At 40.5% G+C, this 26,731-nt stretch overlaps 1 protein-coding gene across 2 annotated transcripts; it reads right to left on the reverse strand.

The window, feature by feature from the left end:
- Nucleotides 1-279: 279 nt before the first annotated feature.
- Nucleotides 280-25,316, reverse strand: LOC139474529 (uncharacterized). 2 transcript variants are annotated; one of them, XM_071257583.1, is made up of 4 exons: nucleotides 25,277-25,316; nucleotides 5,329-5,372; nucleotides 1,849-2,134; nucleotides 280-1,218 (listed from the first exon to the last, which is right to left on the reverse strand). In XM_071257583.1, exons 2-4 carry the CDS (start codon nucleotides 5,359-5,361, stop codon nucleotides 1,115-1,117), a joined length of 423 nt encoding a protein of 140 aa, XP_071113684.1. In that variant the 5' UTR covers nucleotides 5,362-5,372; nucleotides 25,277-25,316; the 3' UTR covers nucleotides 280-1,114. The 2 variants fall into 2 exon arrangements, with proteins under 2 accessions (XP_071113684.1, XP_071113683.1); XM_071257582.1 differs by lacking the exons at nucleotides 5,329-5,372; nucleotides 25,277-25,316 and adding an exon at nucleotides 3,044-3,267.
- Between the last annotated feature and the right edge of the window lie 1,415 nt (nucleotides 25,317-26,731).

Here is a 26,731-nt window from a genome sequence, read left to right on the forward strand (position 1 = left end):
CCGTGGACAGTGAGTGAGTGAGTGAGTGAGTGAGTGCTTTACATCACATTGGCAATATTTCAGCCATATCGTGATGATGTGAGTGAGTGAGTGAGCCAGTGAGCCATTTTTAGCAATATTCCATCAACATCACGGCGGGGCACACCAGAAATGGTCTTGATACATTGTACCCATGTCGGGAATTGAATCAGTCAGGAACATGGGAGACAAAGAAATAAAGAAATATTAAAACAACACATTCTTATATTTTAGATTTTATTTCATACATTTTACGACAAATGCAGCAAGTTTACGTTCATGACAATGTAACGTGTCCCTCTTAAGTTGTTCATAATTCGGTTATGAAACCGCCATGCCCTAATGATGAAAGAGTATATACAATTCTTTTACTACATGTATTTATAATACAGGTAATTCATATATTATCAAATTTGGAAATTTAAATATTAGTTCGTGATTGACTGAAGTGTAGTTTAAGCAATTTGTTGGGTTTTTTTATAAAAATACTGCAGTCCCCTGTATCATTCGTTGCTATACCGTGAAAAAGTGTTGCCAACGACCTCATGGCCGTCATAATGAGATCACTGAGAAGTGTACTTTAGATTTCAATGTATGACTAAGTCTTCACGAAGTCAGTAAGAAATGCATGAAATGAATTCGAAGGTGTAGTGAGATGTCCTGCACTACTTTGAGCACTGTATTTGACGTCAATCATAATTTCAGTATCACAGGCAATCCTTTCGGAAAACAACTAAACAGTCAAACAATGCCCATTCAAAACTAGTCAATACACAAGCACTCTCATCCATACTTCTTTCTCCCCACGATTCCATCATAAATGCCATTGTCACATGAAAGCAAAAAACGTCAATGTCACAACTGCAAAAATATAAGCACAAATAACCCTCTCCGAAAAGCACAGTTTGTCCCAAAGAACAAGGAATGTCTTTCAGTCCCTGAGATGCCCTTTGGACGAAGCGACGTGACGTTTGAGTTGGGTTATCTGCCCTTCAAGGGAAAACAATTAGAGTCACCTCCCTTGTGACACACGCACCTCATAACGTTTTCGTCACATAAAGTCTGCCCTATCCGACATGGATGTGGTGAAAGGAGACTACTGTCCCCATCTCGTGTGGGCGAGACGGTTCTGTCGCACTTCCATATGTTTCTTAGTGTCTGTTTCCCACACCTGAATTTGCACACCTGGCGTACTGGCAGCTGGAACAAGAGGGTCATGTATAAATACAATGAATAGTTTGCAATGTATGTGTCCCAATATACGAAACTAAAGCGTATTAGTCTTAAAATGGAGGAATTGAATTATCCCTGCTTCAAGCAGTATTTCTGCTATATCTCAGCATGTCAACTGGACGGGAGAACGATAAAAGACATCCACATTCATTGGACTAAAGCACTGACTCAAGACTAAGGATCATAATCTGACATTCTAACCTACGAGCAGCGGATCCTGGCACGGACAAGCGACGAAACTTAACGGCGTCTTAGCCACCCGTACCCTTAAAATGGGAAACTAACTTTAGTTGCGACATGCATTGATGGTTTGAATAGTTCCAAATGATATTCGAGTTTATTAATTTAAATGTACAGTTTCCCCCACATTCAAATAAAAACTCCCCATTTTGCTTGTCGAAAGAGTCGACTAACGGATCGGTTGTTGATGCAAGTTAAACAACAAACAAACAACATTAAAATTGATATTTAAAATAATTTGAACTATTTTCCCTATTGATTGCCCATAATGTAATGTACTCTTCGTGATTTAGTCATATATTAACACGTATCTTAGGATAAGAATGTTTTAACATTTATTTACAAAACTCGACCAACCTGATTTTCCGAATGATGATGCCACCCTCGACAGGACCGCAGCCATTATGAATAACACTGCTGCATACACGATACAGAAAAACAAAGTCAATATGCCCTTCACTGCGGGAGTGTCCTTTTTGGGTTTGGATTCGTCTTGAAACGATTTACTGATTGAATTCATTTTGGTAAAGTTTCTTATTGCTTTCTTCTGATATCGGGGAGATGTGGACTCTCGAGCACAATGACACAGGAGCTTGGAGATCGATTCTGTCCCTAAGAACTGGGGTTCATCGTCTGACGTTTTCTGAAGAAAAAAATAAAATAATTAGAAATCTAATGTAAAACGAAATCACTAAACATTCAATAAATTCTCCCCATTTGATTCGAGCACACATTTCCATCTTCAGAGACAAACCAATACAATATGTTAATGTAGGTATGAATTACTTCCCTTTGTTTACCCCATCAGCTGACGGGAAAGCAGTTGTTCTATTGTGTTGATTTCAATACCTATAACCGGATAAACTGACTGCACCTTTCTGTGGTTTGGGAACAAAACACTGAGGGTGCATTCCCTCAGGCGAAACCGGATCTTGGAGGTGTGAACGACAAACTCTTGCCTTCCGTGCACGCATGTTTTGCATGAGCAGTTCACGATTCCCTCACGTGGGGGAAAACAAAACGAGCCGACGCTTGACTGGGCCATCAACACGGGCACACAGCAAGATATAGTGGTATTGCCATTGAATAAAACCCGTAATTTCAGATGAACACTAACGTTTGTCTACATACATTTAACGGAACGCAAATCGTGTCTAAAATTATAATTAGCATGTATAAATAGACTATGACAAAATGTGAATTTCTTTTCACGCCGTGTAGTATTTAATTATACCCTGTCAGTAATCCTAAAAACTGTGGTCAACAAAAATATCGCAGTGCATATTTACATATTAAGCGTAGCTTCTATGTACAAGCTGACAAATGCATGACAACCTGTTTGTAATGGAAACGTGAAACACGCATTGGTCCTAAATGTAGTATGAACAGCAGAGAAGCATGTCGGGAAATGAATAACGTTTTTAAAAGATGCAGTGTTTGCGAACCATAAATGAAAATACGTCGATGCGTGAATGTATTACAATACCACATCGAAACAACATATAACCATAAGAAAAACCCAATCAACCACATTATCAGACAGAAACAGTACCTGTTTCGAACACGAATCACTGTCGTTCACGTGGGTCCGCATTGTCTCTGAATGTCGGCAAAGCGTATCAACTCTCACATCCGACTCGCACAATGGGTTTAAACACGATTTCATTCTGTAGCAGTGGGAGAAATATCCACAAGAATAGACAACCTCCTCCGCCGCTAGCCACAACAAATATAAAGCAGTACTACCAACAACATCTATTTATGAGCGGCAGCCAATCGACCTTCACCTTGCTGGTCTAATCTGCCCCAAGACGAACCCGTTGTAACAGCCAACGTGCTGGATGCATGATGACCCCGCAACGACCTTCACCCTGCTAATTCCATGTTGGGAGCACGCATGGCTTTGGAAAACCTTGATCTATTTTTAGCTCCCATAGCCCGATGCGCTATGTCTCACAAGTTTTGTCGGGGATTCGCGCAGAGGGGAAAGTCCCGATTGCGATAAGAACGGCGGCATGTTAGAGTATGAGATTACGTGACAACACCAACGGAACATTGAAAAACTTGTACTTTGGTTCAAATGATAAAATCGTTGCTTTGAAACTGTGAGCACTTTACACGTTATTCAAAAACAACCAATCATTCTCGATCGAAAACTTGAACTTTGATCGTGATCGAGAAACGGACGCAATGACATTGTGTTTTCTAACATTTCATTTTTCCAATGTCCCAATTTGTATTCAGCATGTATAGCATGTGTATATACTTCAAGTTTTATTAAACAGATGTATCACGAATATAACAGCATGTTCAATTACACAAAATGGGACACCATCGATGACGAAAAGAATGGAGTAGATACATTGTAATAATTAATTGAGTGGGGTGAAAGAAAAGGTAGATGTTAAATGGTTTGGCTAGATGGAAAAAATAATAGAATAGAAAGACTAAATGGAATGGAGGATAGAAAGAATAAATGGAATGGAAGATAGAAAGACTAAATGGAATGGGGGATAGAAAGACTAAATGGAAAGGCGGATAGAAAGAATAAATGGAATGGCGGATAGAAAGAATAAATGGAATGGCGGATAGAAAGAATAAATGGAATCGAGGATAAAATAAATGGAATGGCGGATAGACAGAAATGAAATGGCGGATAAAAGAATAAATGAAATAGAGGATAGAAAGAATAAATGGAATGGCGGATAGAAAGAATAAATGGAATTGGGGATAGAAATAATAAATGTTGTTTGTTTGTTGTTTAACGCCTCGTTCGGCAATATTCCAGCTAAGTGATGGCTGTCTGTAAATAATCGAGTCTGGACCAGACAATCCAGTTATTGACACCATGAGCATCGATCCACGCCACTGGGATCGATGACATGCATCAACCAAGTCAGTTAAGCCTGACCACCCGATCCCGTTAGTCGCCTCTTACGACAAGCGTATTCGCCTTTTACGGCAAGCATGGGTTGCTGAAGACCTATTCTACCCCGGATCTTCAGGGGGGGAAGAATAAATGAAATGGCGGATCGAAAAAATAAATGGAATGGAGGACAGAAATCAAAAATGGAATGGAGGATAGAAAGAAAAGATGGATTGAATAGATCGATGGACGTGTGGACCACCATCAATATTCTTCACAGACGATGATACGTGTCTGGGAGACGATGCTAAGCAAGCAATTACATCATAAACAAATCGGAGCTGCATGTCGCTTCATCTACGACATCCATATAAGGCAAACGACTACGTCAGTGAGTGAGATGATTGACAGCAAGGGGGTCAGAGGTTAAGAAACGTGACCCGCTATGACCAATTGATCATATCCAGGTTCAACCTTTGGACCCCTGTCGACAGATCGTACATGTGTGTCAACTGGATACATTCAGAACACAGTAATACATATGTAGTCAACACTGTAACAAACGCCCGAAAAACAAATCATATCCATAAAAATAATGTTGGCGTTATATTCATAATTTAGTAGCTACTGTTAACAGTTAAAAAACATATTTTCTGATACGGATTTTTTATCAAATCATTATCGTAATATCATATGCAAAATTGTTAGTAATTCAAAACCTCAAAAATACGGGTTAAAGAAAGATAAATAAATCCAGAATCATAACGAAAAAATGAAACATTTAGCCAATGGCTAATACTCAAACGTGCGTGAGAAAAACATCAGAAGCAACCCACACCGAAACAAATCACAGCAACGAGAACAACAACAGCGGTTTTGTAACAACTCACCCTTCACCACTGACAGCTGGATAAGCAAAAGCAACGTAAATCAGTAAATTCAACCAAACAGTCCAAAGTTATCATATTTACCTCTGAATAAACATACAGCTTGACTCGTCCCATGGTAGAGGGGCCTATGGCAGAGAGATACATCTAAGATGTCATTAGTGCGAGATAGCAGTAGAGTATTGAGCTATAGCGAATCGCCTAGAGCACATGTTTTATCTGTCGATGTGTGACAAGTGGACAGGTTACGCTTACTAGAAACAAGTAACACTCAAATATCTGGCAATATATTTGGCGCCAGGTTGACATGCATTTGGAGGTCATGTTTTGATGTTTGTGTTTGCCTGGTCATGCGGTGTCTATTATTTGCCGGACAATAGCTTGACCATGCGTTTGCACAATGGAAAGAAATGTCCTTGGTATAAGAGTTTCGTTATGTAAACAGTGCAGAGGAAATGATGGGTATTTCGACAACGGTAGCCGAAGCGATAACAGTGTTGTTCATTTCAGCGTGGGTGAAAAGATCAGTTATGGGGTTAACAAGCTGATTATTAGTAATACTAATCGCTGATCACTAGCGAGCCATACTCCCGTGTCATAAATGCGGGAGTGTTTGGACTAAAGCGTTTCTTTTAAAATGTTAACGCTCAACATGAATATTCAAATTTCAAACGTGCGTTTTTCAGTGATCAATTCATATCAACAAACACCGACCTATTTTCTGGACAGAATGTATGCACAATGTTTAAAACAGTCTAATAAAATGTCTTAAAGAGTCGCAATTGGGATACGATGGCATGCATCAAGCACCTGATCCCGTTAGTTGCCTTTTTCGACAAGCATGGGGTTGCTGAAGACCTGTGCTCCACCAGGATCTTCATGGGGGACAAGCATGGGTTGCTGAAGACCTATTCCCTACCAGGATTTTCATGGGGGACAAGCATGGGTTGCTGAAGACCTATTCCCTACCAGGATTTTCATGGGGGACAAGCATGGGTTGCTGAAGACCCATTCCCTACCAGGATTTTCATGGGTCGTCTAATAACAGACTTATTGAAGATGAGTTACATTTTTTATATCATATCCATTTTATGAAGATTAAAAAAACGCAGTTTTTAAATAGTGCATGATGGTAAACCCTACCTTTACAAATCGGAATGATTTAAATAAAACTTGTATTTATTTTAAAATCAGATTAGCAAGCACATTGAATAAATGTATAAACGAAAAAAAATATTTAATTCATGAACAATATTAACGCATTATGTATGTTACCATGTATATTGTTTTGTGCAGGATACGAACGGTATCCTTATGTTTTATATAGAGAGTCTTATTGTGTCTAATAAGCCTCATGGCTGGGGGGCGGTCGGGTAGCCTAGTGGTTAAAGCGTTAGCTCGTCATGCCGAAGACCCGGGTTCGATTCCCGACATGGGTACAATGTGTGAAGCCCATCTCTGGTGTCCCCCGCCGTGATATTGCTGGAATATTGCTAAAAACGGCGTAAAACCATACTCACTCACTCACTCCTCATGGCTTGGTGTTACTTTTACATTATATGTCCAATGTCTGTATATACTCAGCTCATGTGAGGGGTGACACATGCAGAGTCTCCGAGCACCTTCTCATTGTATTTTATTAAGATACATCCAATGTAGCCCACACACGTCTATACTAGATGGCAAGTCTAGATTACCGCAGAAAATGAAGAGGGTCTCTGGTCACCTTTTTATAATATTTTGTCAAGATAATTTGATAACTGGTTTTTTTTCTATAAAATGTTCCGATTTTTCAGAGACTAGATGCTAGTCTGGGGATCTGGTTACTATATTCATAGTCTTTTCCCGTTTATGTATTTTAATATTAGCAATACCTTTTGTAAATATATATTTAGTTGTTACAAATATTCAAACAACTATGCTGGAACCTACTTTCCCCGATACACGGTTCACAAAAAGATATATTAAAACTACTCTCCCCAGGGCGTCGAGCTGAGTATGCATTGCGTCATGACCGGGTTAAGAATGCTACTTTTGGATTCTCATGAACACATTACGTTAAAACAAATATCTTGCCTGGGATACCAATAGCCGTGCAAAGCATTTTCAAAGTCAAAGGCGCATAAAAAATCTTTATATTTTCCTGTCACCTATTTTTTCTAAGTGATATATGCGTTTCCTCATAAATATAAAATATAACCAGTTTAAGGCAGAAAATAACCAGTTTAAGGCAGAAAATAACCAGTTTAAGGCAGAAAATAACCAGTTTCGATTATATGCTGAAACAGATTCCATCAGGCCTAAAAGGCAAAATATCGGTGATAAGTAAACTGTCCACTGAAGATTCGTGATGACACCAGGTGTTCACGTTAGGGGTAATTCCTTGCATCTGTTATCAAACGTGAATAAGGTTACAGCATTTCTTGAACACGGAAGTCACTATATCGCTAGTCGTTTGTAGACATTTGGCAAGACCTTTGGAGAAACTTTTGTCAGTCTCAGCAAGTCGCTCTTGAAGAGTCCTCAAGGGATTATACGAATGGCGCTCTCAGTCCGATGCCCCAGGGACGCCACACCACAATAGCAGGTTTAAAGGCATGGCTTCTTGAGCATTACGTCATCAGCCTACCGAGCCCGTCACTTTCAATAACACCGTGTTTGAATAATTATGCTAGGTGTGGGCCGTTGAAAGATTCCGACCTTCCCTTCATGGGGGATATGTACTGATGTATACACATTCTGATCGTACTTGACCCCCAGAAGGGATAAGGTTTAAGCTATTCAATCAACGGCGCCAGTTAACTGGTTTCGTTCATGGCATGCGCTTGTCTCAGTAGCGAGGAGCCAATTACGTACCGCGTGTACAGGTCTGAATGCATGGCGTTTTATTAACTGCCAAACATTTTATGTGGTTTTACTGGCCAGTTACACTCTACTCTCATATTTTACTTGGTCAGTGCAATGTACAATGTAAATTGTTTGCTTGTTTGTCTGTTTCTTGTTTAACGCCGTACTCCGCAATATTCTAGCTATATGACGGCGGTCTGTAAATAATCGAGTCTGGACCAGACAGTCCAGTGATTGATATCATGAATATCTATCAACGCAATTGGGATACGATGACATGCATCAACCAAATCAGCGAGGCAGACCACCTGACCCCGTTAGTCGCCTCTTATGACAAGCATAGTCACCTGTTCCAGCAAGCATGGGTTGCTGAAGACCAAGTCTTACCCGGATCTTCACGGGGCTACTATGTAAATATGTATATTGTTCTTTCGTATATCGTAACCCAAAGCAGGTGTTTAAGTTGTATATACATGTAGTATAATATTGTTTAGTATAAACTATATAACATTGTATAACAAGTGACTTTTAAATGCCCCCGTACTACCTAAAGTAAATGACCGGCCCCTAAATATTGTCCAAATTTGTTAACCTTTTTAAAAAAAAATGAAATACAAGAACTATGATACAGCATGCCAGAGTCTTTTGTGATCTTTACTCCAACCAATACAGCCACAGTCCATTCCACATACCAACCAATATAGTCACGTTTCCTTCCACACACCAACCAATATAGTCACAGTCTCTTCCACACACCAACCAAAACAGCCAGGGTCCCTTCCACACACCAACCAATATAGTCAGAGTCCCTTCCACACACCAACCAAAACAGTCACAGTCTCTTCCACACACCAACCAATATAGTCACAGTCTCTTCCACACACCAACCAATAGCCACAGTCCCTTCCACACACCAACCAATACAGTCACAGTCTCTCTCACACGCCAACCAATAGCCACAGTCCCTTCCACACACCAACCAATATAGTCACATTTCCTTCCACACACCAACCAATACAGTCACAGTCCCTTTCAAACTCCAACCAATACAGTCACAGTCCCTTCCACATACAAACCAATAGTCACAGTCACTTCCACACTCCAACCAATATAGTCACAGTCTCTTCCACATACCAACCAATACAGTCACAGTCTCTTCCACACACCACCCAATACAGTCACAGTCTCTTCCACACACCAACCAATTCTCACAATACCGACCAAGGCTCATTTACTTCCAGACACAAACTGTCAAAGGGCGATGTCCCACATGCTCCAAGCCACATCCGAAGTCCCTGATGGTGAATGATGTCATGTTCTCGGATATATAATTTACGAGCTGAACCATAAATAAAGCAGCCATAATATAGGTTTTACCTGATCAAAGTTTTACAGACACGCAGACGTGTTTCTCTTTCTCGCCCCGCTCAACATATGATACCACCTTAAAAATATCAAGCGCTTTGAAACATCTATGATTAAGGTTCTTAAAACGACGTATAAAAGAAAACTTTTTTTATCAAAGGTAATACAAAAAAAAACATGGTTTCTTTGACCACATAAATTGGAGTAGTATTCACAGTCAGCGATCATTATGTAATTTCCGATTGTTGCAAACATGAACACAATTGGTTTGGGAAAACTTAAAACCGTTTTCTTGAGACCATTTATGTCTTTTATTGAGACAAAGTTGTAGCTGTCTTTCAATCGTATTCAAAATCACCAACAAACAAAGAACCATCAATATTATCATTTAAACCTTCAGCAAGGCTGTTGATTTTTATGCTAAAGAGTGCCACTAATAAAATACTGCCCTGAGGAACCCCCATTTCCTGATCACATTTCTCAGATAATGTGCCGCCCACTCGAACTTAAATTTTCTATCTTCTAAAAATCGCGTCATAAAATCAGGCATACGCGGTCACGAAAATCTCATCTTCCCGAGGCAAGAGAGTTAACTGACTATAAAAGTCCAGTTTCCACCCTTGCCGAACTAGGCTGGAATTCCTGGGTTCTATCGCAGGGCCACCAAAACGGGTCTTACATCGCGAAATGCATCAAATCACGTTAGCACCTTGATTAAAAACATGAAAAGATTTGGAAAATATCTGACAACGAGTTGGCGGTGCACATGCTTTGCAAATCCTACAATCGACCGAAATCTGCACGACAGTTTACGAACCGGATTTCGATTTCGTTGCGCGATTTTGATTGGACTATGCATAGACTCGTTAGTCCATCCAAAATGTAACTCCATAATACCAGCCTAGTTCGGCAAGGGTGGAAACTGGACTTTTATAGTCAGCTAACTCTCTTGCCTCGGGAAGATGCGAAAATCCATATTATTGATATCTTTAAAGAGGCCATATTTCAAAGTTGCATGAAATGCTTCTCAAAATAAAAAAAGATGGATACAACATGTATATTCATAAAACCATTGCGTACAAATGACTCTTAATCTAGAGAGATGATCAATGGTGCTGAAACCGGACTGAGTATAAGTAACCAGGTTATTGGATTAATAACGGACAAGACGCCTGTTCTCATTCGTTTCGTGGTTACCACATGCAGCTTTAAGGCAAGTTTCCCAGATGTAATTAAAAATGAATAAGAGGGCTAAAAGGGATGCTGAAGAGCCACGGCTCATAATAAGGAAGGGAATTAAACCCATCGGATCCTGGCACGATAAAGGGACATTACCCCCACAGTGAATTGTTCATAACTCGCAGCAAATATTATGATAGCTGTCGAATTGTGTTACCTTACGCGAGTTGTTTGTGTTTGAATGCTGGAGTATTAGCAGAGATATTGCCCTGATAAGTGAATCAGCCAAGTTGTGAAGGTCACGCGCAAAGCTGCTTATCGACTGGTCAACTTTCGTTAGGCGCATATGCCTTAAGAAAGGTAGGGCGTCAATGTACCCAACACAGACCTTCTACATAGCACCCCGTGAAGATCCGGGATAGAATAGGTCTTCAGCAACCCTTTCTAGCCGAAAAAGGCGACTATGTGGACGGGATCTGCTGGTCAGACTTGGTTGATGCATGTCATCGTATCCCAGTGGCGTGGATCAATGCTTCTGATATCAATCACTGGATTGTATGGTCCAGACTCGATCATTTACAGACCGCCACCATATAGCTTGAATATTGCTGGGTGCGGCGATAAACAAACAAACAAACAAACAAACAAACAAAACCTCCTGGATTGTATGGTTGTTATCTTACACAAGAGTGAACCTAGCACTGGCGCGAATGTTTTATTTAAACCATGAAGGGGCGGCCGGGTAGCCTAGTGGTTAAAGCGTTAGCTCGTCACACCGAAGACCCTGGTTCGATTCCCGACATGGGTACAATGTGTGAAGCCCATTTCTGGTGCCCCCCGCCGTGATATTGCTGGAATATTGCTAAAAGCGGCGTAAAACCATACTCACTCGCTCACTTTAAATCATGAGTCAAACTGCAGCTGTACTATAGTGCGTTCGTGTGGCTGATGTTCTACAATATACAGATACGTCACGACTAGCACTGGCACAAGTATCATGGCTGGGGACACCATAGACTAAAGCTCAAGTCTCTGAAAATATATAATTATGACAGAAACAGATCCATTTAATTTGAAAAGGAGCCCCAGTGAGACGCGATCAGAATTTGTGGGACATCTAGACTTGCTTCATTTAGCGCTATACCATTACAGTAAGGGCTGGGCGGAAAGGGAAATAACATGGTTCAGGACAGTGAAATAGGCTTCGGACACCAATGCGTACAGCGAAAAGAACTACTTGGTTACCACTAGTCTTGCTGAACTGTACTGAAAGATAAATCCATGGATATGTAGTAACTCTATCAGCCTTTTAGGTAAGTCTAGATTTTTGGACAGTACAGAGACATCTTGTTATAATCTAAACTAATAATTATCGTCTTAGACACTTAGGCAAGTCTAGGTTACCATAGACAACGGAATACGGACATGTTTTAGTCACAACAAGCAGAGTCCATATATCGGTGAATGGTCTCTGGTCACAATGGTGGGAGATGGTCTGACATGCATTGATATTCTACGTGACATTGATTGAGCTAGTGATATTCCAAGAATGAACAAAATATCATCCCTTACCTGTCACAAGAATATCAGCTTTGGAATCGATAACCAATCGATATTCAGTGATGAGGGTACTATACATCCGTAACGCTGCAGAGAATGTCCAGTCATGGAGCGAACGTGGGTGACCTACGGTCAAGATGGTGTTTATCTCTCAGACAGTACAGCAACTTGCCTTGACCAAAGGTTAGGCGCACACGTTGCACAGCCGACCAGTGGCGAGATGGCGAGATTGGTCTCACACATTCTTACGATGCCCGCCGTTCCTCCCAGTGTCTGTGACATTGCTGTGGTCATCTTGCTGGTCACTTGCTTGTGCCATAGCATGCAATTGGGATGCCAATTGTTGACCTCTAATGTCTGTTTGGCGTACTCGCGTTGCTTCTTTGAATCAGATACTGATATTTACTATGTTAATAACTGTTTGTATGTTCGTAAACAGGCGTCACATCTAGGTCACCTTGGCCTACTTTTTTCCGCTGTGTCATTAAATGAGAAAGGGTAACAAACATTAACGAGACGTGTATATTCAAGTACAGTAAACTACGGTTATAACGAACACGCTTATAACGAACTGAGGGATGTAACGAACTTACTTTTTTGGTCCCGACTATTTGCTGTAGTTATGCTGTATATATGCTTATAACGAACTACGGTTATAACGAACTATAATTAGTAGTCCCCTTGAGATCGTTATAACCGTACTTTACTGTATTATTTTCGCCTATACGGTCGTTAAAGCCTTTAAGGTTACCTACGAGTGAGGGAGTTGGTTCTAACGCCGCTTTGAACATTTTTTTGTGTATATCACGGCGTGTCCGCTTGATGTGGAATGAAAACCCGAGGGGACACAGGTGTCACCCATCGTGGGTATAGTGCGGACAGAAACATAATCACACCGAACCGGGGTTCAAAAACACGATCATAGGTTCCTGGCGTGCCAAAGGGAAGTAACTGCGAATCTCAATCTTGTAAACCGTGCTGACGTATACCGGCCACTGGTTGAAGTTCTCTTCTAGGTGCAGCCAATGCCAGCCATGTTAACTTTTTAAAGCGAAAAGAAAATTCATGAACATTTTCAGAATTGGCCTTATGTTGCTGTAAGAATGTTTCTTTATGCGAGAACATGGCTTAAACAGGACATCGGGAATTGACTTGACTATTGCGCATAATTATAGTGTAGATGTGTCCAGTGTTTTTTCTCATTGAGAAATCATGGATAATGATTCCGAAAAATCTCACCGACGCCGTCAGGGTACGATAAGACGCTGACACGTAATCAACCAAGTCACCGAGTCTGACCACCCGAATCGACTCGACGAGCTCAGAAGACTTAATTAAACCAGGAACTGAACAATTATAATATTATAGATTACATTATAAATGGAATGCCGGACTCGATTTCTTGCCAAGAACAACAGACAAGAACGCATACTGAAGTCACACATCTTTGCAGAGGGAACGCTAGTTGGTTGGTTGTTTAACCCTGCACTCAGCAATATTGCAGCTATATGACGGCGGTTTGTAAATACACGAGCCTGGACCAGAAAATCCAGTGATTAATATCATGATTATCAATCCACGCAATTGTGATCGATGATATGCTTCAACCAAGTCAGCGAGCCTGACCACCCGATCCCGTTAGTCGTCTTTTACGGCAAGCATAAAATCATGACATGAACAAGCATGGCGAGGATGATCTTCAAATAAAGACGTCAACACATTTTCATCGTCATGCAGTGTTTATGAATCACTATCAAATATTTATTATCCTAGGTGTTCGTGAAAAGGTTAGCGTGTCCTACCCAAACGGTGACACTCGTCACAAACACATGCAAATGCAAGTCAAAAATTCACCTGAATATACGGGAACTCGATAGGGAATAACATCGGACATCAGTATGTCCTCCACATGTCTATCATAAAACATTTGAAATCTTTACTTAGGCATTAAGCTGTAACCCTGATCTAACAACCCTTGAGCAAGAGTCGTATTATTGCTCGATTGTACCTCAAAAGTTATTAAATGTAGACACCAAGGGCTGGATCTGCTAGAAAACACAAAACCATTCAGAGATTTGGGGGCAAAAGGTTTCTCCAGAATACCAGCGGTGGGGTAGTTGTAGTTTAGTGCGTAAAGCGTTCGCTCGACACACCGAAGGATCGTGTTCGATTCCCCACATGGGTACAATATGTGATGCCCATTTCTGGGGTAACTCTCCGTAATATTTCTGCAATATTCCTAAATGCTGCGTAAAACACAACTCACTCGTAAGAACAGATCTATGAGTATCGGGCAGCCACAGAGTGTGACTTCGCGGTCCTTGTCATCTTTTACATATATTAATTATTTGTTTTAATTGGTTTTATTTGATCTGCCATAGAGGATTAAAATTAGATTTCAAAATAAAAAGGGCCAAAGTTTGCTAGCCTGGCAAATGACGATATCTGAAGTACATGTTGTCACGACAAACGCTGGTACGCGAGACTAGTCCAACGAGTCGGCCAGGGCCGGGTGTCAGACAGCAAGGTCGTGCACACAGGGAAACACGTCAACAACTCACGTGGCCTTGAATGTAACATGCCATATGCTTATCACGGCACAGAGCCTTGACATAGCCAGGTCGCACCGGCGTTGCATGTGCTTTTGTAAGTTGAAACTAAACTGTAACTTGACATCACACGGACACAAAGGTAATAAAAACTTGATTTGGCCTAAAAGAATTGGGCGTTACAAAATATATGAACTATGCAAACGTAATTGATACTCTTTAAGCTGAGCAATGGACATTTTCATTACTTATGCTCTTGAGCGCTGTATTAAACTTGATCTCATTATCATCATCATCATCATTATTATTATTATTCATTTCTTTCAGAATACATGGTTATTTTGTCAACCTCAGACAAAAATATCTTACGCTAAAGTTTTTATTTATTGAATGTAACTGAGTGAGTGAGTGAAAATCGCTTTACACCACATCAACAATTTTGTAGCTATACGCGGCGATATTGAACGTAACGTTGTTTAGACAAGGCAATGGTATGAAATAGTATATGAATAATGAAGGTGCAACATCTGACACTCATCTCGTTAACACATGGACACAGGGCAGTTTGTCGTCATAAAATAAAGTTGCAAAATTGTCAAATACATTTTCTGGACATCTGACGACATTTCGATCAGTGTGACTGTAATTATAGTTTCATTCTCTGGTCAATTAAAATGTAATCAATAAACAATAAATTTATTGACGACATGAGGTGATATACATTTATACAAACTAACATCATTTATTAAATGCAACGCCTGTGCGTGTCAAGTGTGTCGACATCGCAAATCAGGAAGCGTTTTTTAAAAGATCGAGATTGCCTGTATATGATGCTCAAACAAAAATGTATGTGGTTTCAGAAATGTCGAAAAGTGGTACAAAGCGTACGGCATACGTGCAGACAGAGGAAAGGACGATAATCGATTATATGTTCCCACCCGAACCTCTCAGGTGAGCTTATCACTTTTAGGATTAATTTGTTGAGGTTAGAGCGACCTAGTCCAGGCCGGCAATTACACCGCTGTGGCGAGCATGCATTTCATGGGGCCAGCCTTGTTGAAACAACGGGGGATGGGGAGTTGGGGGGGTCATCGGGTTTCACAGCCAGCGTGTTACGTAATGTAAGTGGGAAGATGCAGCACCTGTCACGTACGCGAAAGAGTCAGGGGGTTGAGCGGTCACGTAGGTTCTATGAAAGTTAATTGCCACTTTAATAGCTCTAAGTGAAATATGCTGTTCGAGAGTGGACCATTGGCCACTGATGTAGTGGGAAGCAGTGCTATTTGATAGTAAAGTGAGGTTGTCATGTTCTCGTGGGTTTTATATACCAGAGACAAAACGTCTTCGGTAGCGATATTTCTGGAAAATTACAAACCACAAGATGTATAAGAATACAAGTGAGTAAATGAATGTTGTTTAACGTAATTTTCGAAGCGGTCGGGTAGCCTAGTGGTTAAAGCGTTCGCACGTCACGCCGAAGACCCGGGTTCGATTCCCGACATGGGTACAATGTGTGAAGCCCATTTCTGGTGTCCCCCGCCGAGATATTGCTGGAATATTGCTAAAAGCGGCGTTAACCCATACTCACTCACTAACGTAATTTTCGCAGCTAATCGGTCAACTGAGACCCTCGTTTCAGTGACTGAACACATGAAGAAAATAGTTATAGAAATAAAAAAAACAGTCATGGCACAGGATTAACTAAAGAACAAACTAATCAGACTTGAATTTATATTTATTAATAACGTCATGGGTTTCCAAACTCAAGATCAGTTCACAAATTCAAATATTCCCCATCTAACAGTCCCAAGGGAAGACAACACGAATTAATATTGACCCACAGCTGATGACAACTGATTAGAATCTGAGATTGACAGCTGCCCTCCTACAGTAACTAACGACTATAGATCGGCCCTGTTAACTGATAAACAGTCGGAGCCCCCATAACGGGACTGGCTACTGGACAGCGGTCACCTTAAGCTATACAACAATAGGCATGATAGAGGATGGACAAGCTGTCGACCACAGTCGACTGCAGCTGGGATACAGTTTCAAACAGAAGAGAAGCGTGTTCAAGGACGACATAAATATATCCTGATGGATCATATACATATCGTCAAATGAATTATCTTACCGACATGGGTTGGCTTAATGTCATTCAGAAACGTCAATTACCGAAAATACATGAGATTTTAAATGGTTAAAATGAGTAAGTGAGTGTGGTTTTTGGCCGCTATTTGGCAAAATTCCAGCAATATCACGGCGAGGGACACAAAAAATGGACTTCACCCGTGTGGGGAATCGCAACCGGGCCTTCGGCGTGACGAGCGAACGCTTTAAACACTAGCTATAGGATACCACACCGCCCTTGTTGAAAATGAGACATGGGAAGATACAGAATATATCTTTAAAGACACAAGAACGGAACCATTTTTCAGTCTCGGCAAATCTGATTCAAGTAATACAATATAACTTTGTCTGCGTCTTTGTCGAAACGTTTATGAGGTTTATCAGTTAAGCATTTAAGGAGTGACACGGGTCTGAAATCCACACACAAAGCGTTAGCATTGAGAAATAGGCAACGTGGAATGGCCTTTTATAACGCAAGGGGCGATAACTGTTTACTAGTACAGTCACCATGATTAGAAATAAAAAGAACGCTGCCTGTAAGGCCAGTGAATTTATGATGTTTTGCTTCTCTTTTGTTGTTTAACGCCGCACTCAGCAATATTCCAGCTTTTTGATGACGGTGTGTAAATAATCGAGTCTGCACCAGACAATCCAGTGATTGATATCATGCGCATCAATTGGGATACGATGCCATGCATCCACCAAGTCAGCGAGCCTGACCACCCGGTCCCGTCCCTGGATTGTCTGGTCCAGACTCGATTATTTACAGACCGCCGTCATATAGCTGGAATATTGCTGAGTGCGGCGTGAAACAACAAACAAACAAACAAAACATGGTAAAGAAACGCTAGACTAACATCTAGTCTCTGAAATGAAAATATTTTTCATAAACAATAGTTGTTAAATTATCTTAATAAATAATAATAAAAGTCCAGAGTTTATCTTCATGTATGTTTAAATGAAACTGCAGCGATCTAGACTAGCCAACTATTATAGACTTGCATGGACTGTATTGGAAATATATATATATCACTATATGCATGTCTTTCATCTTCCATACAGACCCTGAAACAAATATTTGTTTCAGGGTCTTCATGAAAAACTTAAGACACGCATATAGTGATATGTCCGTGTGATTGACTGAGGTGCGAGTCGGTACATGACACCAGGAATGACAAGCAGCAAGTGTCAATAAAGCATCACTTGAGGATATATATACATATCACAAAATGTTTAATCGACCAAAACAGACCTAATTAAGCGCATCTAAAAACTAATTAATCTACAAATCCAAAATCCAATAAACATACAAACACCCACCTCACCCGGCTCCCTTAGTTCCCTCCTCCACCCACCTCGGCATTTATTCCAAATTTAAAAATTCCCCAAAATCAATATAATTAAGTAACCCCTAAAAGCCCCCTCTTGGGTTGCACACACCACTTTCATCCTTTTCGGAATACACTAAATGGTCTGGCCAGGCCCGTGTGCGAAATACGCTACAGTCGGAAAGCGCACGTTAAATCTTCTATATCAGTCAGTCAGTCAGTTAATCGATGGGGAATCGTATAAAACATGCCAGCCACCGCCTGGCAGACAACGTATATAAGACGACGAGAGTGCAGAGACAACAAACTACAGGATTTGATGGTCTCTGGTGAGAGTGATCAGCATTAAACCTATGTTGTGACAAATGCCCAGCGAAATAACTTCCTCATTTGTCGACGTGTCAAACGAACCACGCCATATATACGACTAAACCAACCCCGTGCAACAGACTTATAACTGACCAGAGGTTTACTTACAATAATCCGAATAAGGTGAATGTTTCGGTCGTGTAATCTCACCAGGAAGAACGGCGCGACGTACATTTCGTTCACGTGCCCAGTGAGTGATTGACGGATGTAGACATACGTTGTGGCTATATGTTAGCGACTCCCACCGGATCGATACTTGATCCGACTGACTTGTACGCGGCACTGTTTGTCGAGTCAGCAGTTTTCGTTAAGCGCATATAAGAGGATTTGCTTTATAGCCTTACATCTTATCTTAATAGCCGAGCATTATAGTGAGTGTGAGTGAGTTGGGTTTGGGTTTAACGCCGCTTTTAACATTATTCCAGTTATATCACGGAGTGTCAGCCTAATGTGGGAGGAAAGCCCGAAGTGATGCAGGTCTCAGACGTTTACCACTTCGGTGAAACCCACGAGCACGGGTATGGTGCTGACAAACCTAGAAACATAATCGGGGCGAACCGGGATTCGAACCCACAATCATAGGTTTCTGGCGTGTCCAAGGGACCCAACTCTGCACAGCGAATCGCGGCGCTTTAGACAAGTAGGCCACACGTGCCCCCGCCGAGCATTATAACTCCTGTTCATACATAATAAGGGGCAGTCGTGTAGCCTGGTTGTTTAACCTCCGCCCGTCACGCCCACGACCCGGGTTCGATTCCCAACATGGGTACAATGTGTGAAGCCCACTGGTGTCCCCCGCCCTGATATTGCTGGAATATTGCTAAAAACATGCATCAACCAAGTCAGCCAGCCTGACCACCCGATCCCGTTAGTCGCCTCTTACGACATGCAGAGCCGCCTTTAACGGCAAGCATATGCTGCTGACGACCTATTCTACAAAGGATCTTCACGAATGTTAAAGAACCATCAAGTCATTTAATTGCAGTCTAGACCTGAAGTGGGGATGAGTACAGACTGCTTGAGCTGAGTGAGTGGAACGATTGATTAAAAATCTGTTCTGGTGTCTGTAAGAGAGACTGGCCAATGGGGTAGCCTGGTAGTTAAGCGTTGGCTCGATACGCCACAAACCCTGGTTCGATTCCCAAAATGTATCAAGCTCATCTGTGGTGTCTCTGGTCGTGATGTGGTAGGTATGTTACACACACACGCTCGCGCAAACATTAACACAAAGATAGTCAACACACATACACACAAACACAAACAGAGACACATACATACACAGACACACCAACCACACATACAGACTAGGGCTGGGACGAGTCCAAATTTACTTCCCGGGTAACCACCTCCCTATTACCCGACCCTACGGTCTCGGGAGATGTCTCAAAATGTCCGATTGGGAACATTTTTAGCATAGCCCTGGGAAAACGTTTTTAGATACTACATGTACAATCTGGTCATTCATACACTGAAGTTGAATTAAGTTATGTCTTTATTCAACCATATGAAGTCAGAAGTAATGGGTGCAGAGTCAGAAAGAAATGCGAACATTAGTGACTTGTAGTGTTACCATAGAGTTCTAGACAATTTTTGTCATTAAACAATATATCACGTGACTAATCACGGGTCCGGGTACTCCTGTGGGTACCCGGGTCGTACTCAGTACCCACCCGACCCGGGTACCCGAGTTACCCGTCCCAGATCTAATACAGACACACGCACGCGCCAACACACACAACACACACACAGATACACAAATGACACACACACACACACACACCAGTCATAATCATCATGATTAGCATAATAAAAGACGAGTCTGCGGTCACAAAAACACCCAAATTGTTCACACGATCTCAAAGGTTTGATGTTAAAATTTTACAAATAATATCCAATGAACTATTATTGTAATAGAAGTCGGAGAAAAGACTGTTTTCAAAATTATGCTAATAAGCCACGCTATATTGTGCTACATGTATAGACATATCCGTGGAACACAGAGCACTTAAAAGATGCCGTTCATCGGTCAAGCGCGGGTCACTAGCTTTCTTGAATAAAGCCTGGTGGTGAGATAGGGTTGGTCATTTACCAAGTACAAAGCTTACAGAGCAATAAAGCGGGTAATCTACCCTCAGATATAAATGGGGTTTCAGTGTTCCATTAATCACCGAGGGCTGTTTTTGCCTGCGTTTAACTCAAGACATACCACAGTGCACATGTCGACCATCAATTCCTGTACACATTGTATACGTTTCATACTTAGATAGATGACAGTGAGAATATTGAATGTTGAATATTTATTTGTTTCTGAGAGACTGTGATAGAGTGTGCGTTATGTGTATATAATTTCATACATCAAGTACGACCCGTGAAGGTCCGGGGTAGAATAGGTCTTCATCAACACATTTTTCCCGTAAAAGGCGACAATGCTTGAAAGACGAGACTTACGGGATCAGGAGGTCAGGCTCGCTGACTTGGTTGATGCATGCCATCGTATCCCAATTGAGTGGAACGATGCTCATGATGTCAATCACTGGATTGTCTGGATATATACATATCATAAGTATGTGTTCTAATATGTAATTGATATGCACAAACTCGGTTTGTAACAGTGAACGGCCAGGGTAATTGTATTTGAATATCCTTGAGGTAGCCATTCTGCAAGGTCGTACTCGAGGGTTATTCAGCGCTCCAGATAACCTTTTGAGCAATTGAGTTTTTACTCGAAGGTTTCTATTTTAATTGGGTTATTTCATTTTTTATTGAGTGACCAATATTTTTTCACTCATCTATTCATCACTCTATTTGTTTTACCCCAAATGTGTGGACATTTTAAAATATACAAAACATGAAATATTATTTTAGATGTATATAACGGTTCCAAATATATTGGATCGGATCGGAAAGTAAATTAGCTTGTTATTGTGTTTCGGAAATTAGCATGCTGAAAAAGCTTCATTTGGGTATTTACGGGTGCTGTTTCTATACATTTGAGTTTTCCAGTTAATGCATTCGTTTCTGTACGCAAGTTACTTATCTGTAGCTCTGGGTTATGGCTAAAACTAAAATGGCACCTTCCCTGTTGGCTAGACGGCACCAAAATTAGCTAAAACGGAACAAACTTGTCTGGCCTTAACGGCAACACTCCTGACTGAAACGGAACAATTTTATCGGTATATTTAATCATATTGAACAATTATTTTGACAATAAAATATTTGTTATAGAGTTAGTAAAACTTGTTCATCACATCGCAACAATATCTGTTTTGTTTGGTTGTTGTTTAATGCCACACGCAGCAAGATCCCATCTATATGATGACAGCTCTTAATAATACAAAGTGTTTAAGACGTGAAAAATGCGTTCCCAATTTTGTATTGGTGCCTGTCATATTGATGGAATGCAACTTAAGTGCTTCTGGTGGTGAATGTCATGCCTAAACAAACCACAAATACACACTCCTTTCGTTATATTTCCTAATTTACTGTATGAAAATGTATGGCGCCGTTTTAGAAAGCCGATTTCGTTCCGTTATAGCCAGTTTGGTGCCGTTTTACCCAACCGAAAACAGTTCCGATTCAGTCTGTTCTCGTACTGAATGATAAGTCCATGGATGTAGAGTACTTTTATCCTGATAATTGCCAAGTCCAGATTAGTACGCATCTAGGGACCATACAGTAAAAACTTGTTTTTATTATTCATATAAATTGGGGGCAAGATGCCCCCCACCCACACCCCGCCCCTAAATACAGATATTTAAAGGATTGAGTGGCACAATCGACATATATAACTTTAAGAGGGTGGATGCAGGCGAACGTCTTTCTAAGCTAGGATCATATGCTGAATTAATACACAAGTGTCGAGCTGATTATCGCCCTCTATCGTCGTGGCAACCATGACATGGCCCTCCATGTAATGATCCAACACTCATCCGATCCAATATTGACATGTGGCAAACTGTCACTCACTATCAGAAGTTGATCAAACCATATTAAAGAATTAGTGAGCATTAAAAATTACTTTCATCAAATCTAACCGCTTCCGTTAATAGCCACTACGTTAAAATAAATCACGATATTCATGTATTACATTCGAAAACTAAAATCGTGCAGTTGGATGAACGCGACATTGCATCACCAGATGTCGTGTCGACCTCGTCGTGTCGTGAATGTGCCGTCAATGAATGACTGGTTTCCTGTTTATGCTTGAACGAATATTACGTCACATCAGGGAATGTAAATAACAACAATATGTTGCAATCTTACCATTTGGTCGGCCGGGTGTTTCGATAAGATGAAAAAGTACGCAACACATCCACTATGAGGAATAATGACAGTCTTCCAAATGTGAAATCGACATGAATCTCGCGGAGCACGGGCTAAACGAGGAAAGCAATTAACATGCTTGTCCGTCAACTATGAGCGAGACGCAAACACCAGCACGCGGATTTTGTAAACACCGGGCTGCAGGCATGAGTGACCAATGGCTGGTGAGATCCCAGATTGGACTTTGGACTCTCTTTGATCGCCACGCATGTGCCGCAAACCTGATGACCTTTTCCAGATATGGGTCACAGTCAAGGTCAACTGCCCCCCAGCTTGATGCAATGGAGAGCAATTGTTGAATCAGCTGAAAATGTCATGAGCCCTTCTTGATTTTTGCAATGCCAGTTGCGTTAAAAGTAAAGATTAGCTGTGGATTAAGGATCAAGTAAACATGGAAGCTGTTTAAAGTGTATAAATTAGATTCCAGCGAATGCTTACACAGGCACAATTCATTCTACAGTGCGTGTGAGTGAGTTGGGTTTAACGCCGCTTTTAGCAATGTTCCAGCAAGATCACGGCGGGGGAAACCAGAAATGGGCTTCACACATTGTACCAATATCTACAGATATATACTACAATATGATGAGGATATTTCACAGAAACCTTCGGAAATGAATTCTTAGTACAATTAAGGAAGACATGTATATATATATATATATATATATATATATATATATATATATATATATATATATATATGTATATGTGTGTGTGTATGTGTGTGTGTGAGAGAGAGAGAGAGAGAGATTCTTTCAAATTCTGACGGTATCTCGAATACATTTAATCAATTTTCAATTAAATACATTTAAATGTAAATAAGATAGCTGATATTTGATATTACAAATAATTCAAGAAATTTGAAGACGTTTTAAAAGACCAATTAAAGAAATGAATTGTTCCTCAAAGTGTTTACCATCTTTAAACACAGGTAAGAAAACGCTTCGATAAGTTGAACAGAAACCACGGAAAATATGAAATTAAAATGTTTCCTGGTTTAGTGAGAAGGGTGTCTTTAAACATTTTATTTCGACATCATTTTAAGGGCGTGTGTTAGATTGAACATTAGAGAGAGAGAGAGAGAGAGAGAGAGAGAGAGAGTGAGTTACCGTGCTTATATGTTGATATTATGTGTTTAAATGTGATAAATACATATTTCACATTTCACATTAATGCATGTCGTTAATTCATCGTCGAACGTACAATTGTTTATTGTATTTCGTGTACATGTATTACATTGTTGCAATATTCAAACGCAATAGTCCATCGCTGACATTACTATCATGATATCATGATATCATGTCATGCCATATATTTATTATGAATCATAAACACATGCTTGATAAGATAAGGTATGGATTAAAGATAATTTATTTTTATGTTTGTTACAATGATGGAGATGCCTGCTAAAAAGATGGCACAAAATTTCACTCAATATACGCCCTATACCAAAACATTCCGAACGAAAACGCGATATAATAGGTACACATGCTTCTTACACAAAGAAAACATGTTATTGTTATGGTGCAGGTCGACATTGGTCAGCATCATCTCGAAAACATTGGATACATCAAATAGTCACTGATGAAGATTGATCTTAAGTTATGAAAGATGTAATGCCAGTTTTCTGTGATACGCTTTTGACGTCATCAGTAATTAAACTCAGAGTGTGTACCCTTTACATATACTACTCAAAAGAAGTTAAGGATCACCCGATTCTTTCATATTGGTAATGTTAATCTGTCATGGCATGAGAGATTAACTATTGTAATATGAAAGAATAAGGTGATCCTTAACTTCTTTTGAGTAGTATATATAAAATTACATTATATATGCCAGTGATAAACAACGACGTAGACGATTGGTGGTGATGACATGTATATAGTGTCATCACCGAAATACTAGTCCTGCACCATGGCTGGAATATATTTAGTTTCTGAAAAAATATAAAATCTAGATATGTATACAAAAGCAAGACTAGCCATCTTTACATCTTTCTTCCACAATATGAACTCAGTATCAGGAAAACTATTTGTTTAATTATAGAGGAGAGAAGAGTATTGTGTAATATAAGATTTCATAGACTTAATGTTAGTCTACCATATTACTAATATGTTTCTGTACTACTAAAACTGTTATAGCGGTCGGATAGCCTAGTGGTTAAAGCGTTCGCTCGTCACGCCGAAGACCCGGGTTCGTTTCCCGACATGGGTACAATGTGTGAACTTCATATCTGGTGTCCCCCGTCGCTCACTCACACTAAAACTATTACTACTACTACTACTGTAGACACATGTTAAATTACTTAATCTTTAACGTTAGCTTTTAGACATCACAACCATTAGCTAAACGATGTAACATTACGTAACGCCATGTAAAAGTTACCTGCAATTACCCGCGACAGGTGAACATCAAAGGCCCCGACAGGTGTATTTGTCAGAATACAGTGTATTCGCACCTGTTGTTGATTGCCTTCTTATCTGTGGGTCATCAACATGCGCGTGACCCTTCACCTCACGTGCCCACCAACCGAATGGTTTGGGAGAAAAGCAAATATTATTATTTTGGTAGTTATCTTGAGGAGACAGGTGACCTGGGAACTTCCTTGCCTGTTTCACGATAGCAGGCAAGTCGTTTATAGATAATGCCAATCCGCGGATAAAGAGAGGGGGGAGATTTATAATGTTGTCAGTTTCAGAGCTAAGATAAGATACTTGTGAAGGGGGGTATTCGGCGATGTCAAGAATGCTACAAATATATGTCACATGTTGGTCTTTCTTATCCTAGTCTATGGTGCTTTGTAAACGCAGGCAAACATTCTACTTTCGTTTTGCAAACTAATGTACAAAAGTTAATTGTTAAACAACCTTCAATATTATTTTCCACGCTTACTGTTGTGTATTTTATCTCAATGTAGAGCTTATCTCAATGATGTGAGGTGAAATTGGGGTCAAATTGGTTATTAAGATGTTAAAGTATGATCGCACTTACATAGCGACGTGCATGCACGTGTGTGTGTGGATATGTGTACTAGTCCGGACTAGTCGGTGTCATATAGTGCAAGCTCCCTGAGATACCATGTTGCAGTTTATCATGGATCCCCCCCCCCCAGATCCCCCCCCCCCCCCCCCCCCCCCACACACACACACACCCGCCTCCAACAAGAGAGGATCCAGCATTTTAAAAAGGGAAGGGTCCAAAATATCAAACGTGAATGTGTGTGTGTGTGTGTGTGTGTGTGTGTGTGTGTGTGTGTGGATCCACCTTTGCCATTGTACAACTATTATACCCGTATCAAACATATCACCATCGAATATATCAGATCTATTTCTTGTTTTATTTATATCTCGGAAGGCCATATGTTCCCCAATGCTTCATTTAGTTTCGCCAAAGACGTATATAGATATATACGTCTTTGGTTTCGCCACCGATTGCTTGTTTCTGTGCATATCGTACTAAAAATAGATATCCCTGACATATGTCCTACAAATACAAGGCTGCCTTGTTCACTGTATTGTACAAAATTAGTCGAGTGCAACAGGAATGTTTAACCTACTGAGCATGCGCGGTGAGGCTATTGTGCAGGAAATAGGTCAAACATGTACGTATCTAGGTCACGGTGGGTGATGGAATCTGCCGTTCTGAAAGACAGTCGAGTCCAAAGTCCAGGTTGGAGAACGGCTGATCGTGTTTACCTGTTTATTGATTCACGGCAGGCGAGAATAAAGTCGACGTGAATAAATCTCAACGGGGAATCTGTTGTCGTTTCTATAAAATGCTCTACTCAACAAACACGTTTTATCTTTGCAAGTCGTATGTAGGTAATTGAAATTTGCTTAG

Source organism: Haliotis cracherodii, unplaced genomic scaffold, assembly GCF_022045235.1.
Source record: "Haliotis cracherodii isolate W230 unplaced genomic scaffold, xgHalCrac1.p SCAF_3, whole genome shotgun sequence".
NCBI lineage: Eukaryota > Metazoa > Mollusca > Gastropoda > Lepetellida > Haliotidae > Haliotis > Haliotis cracherodii.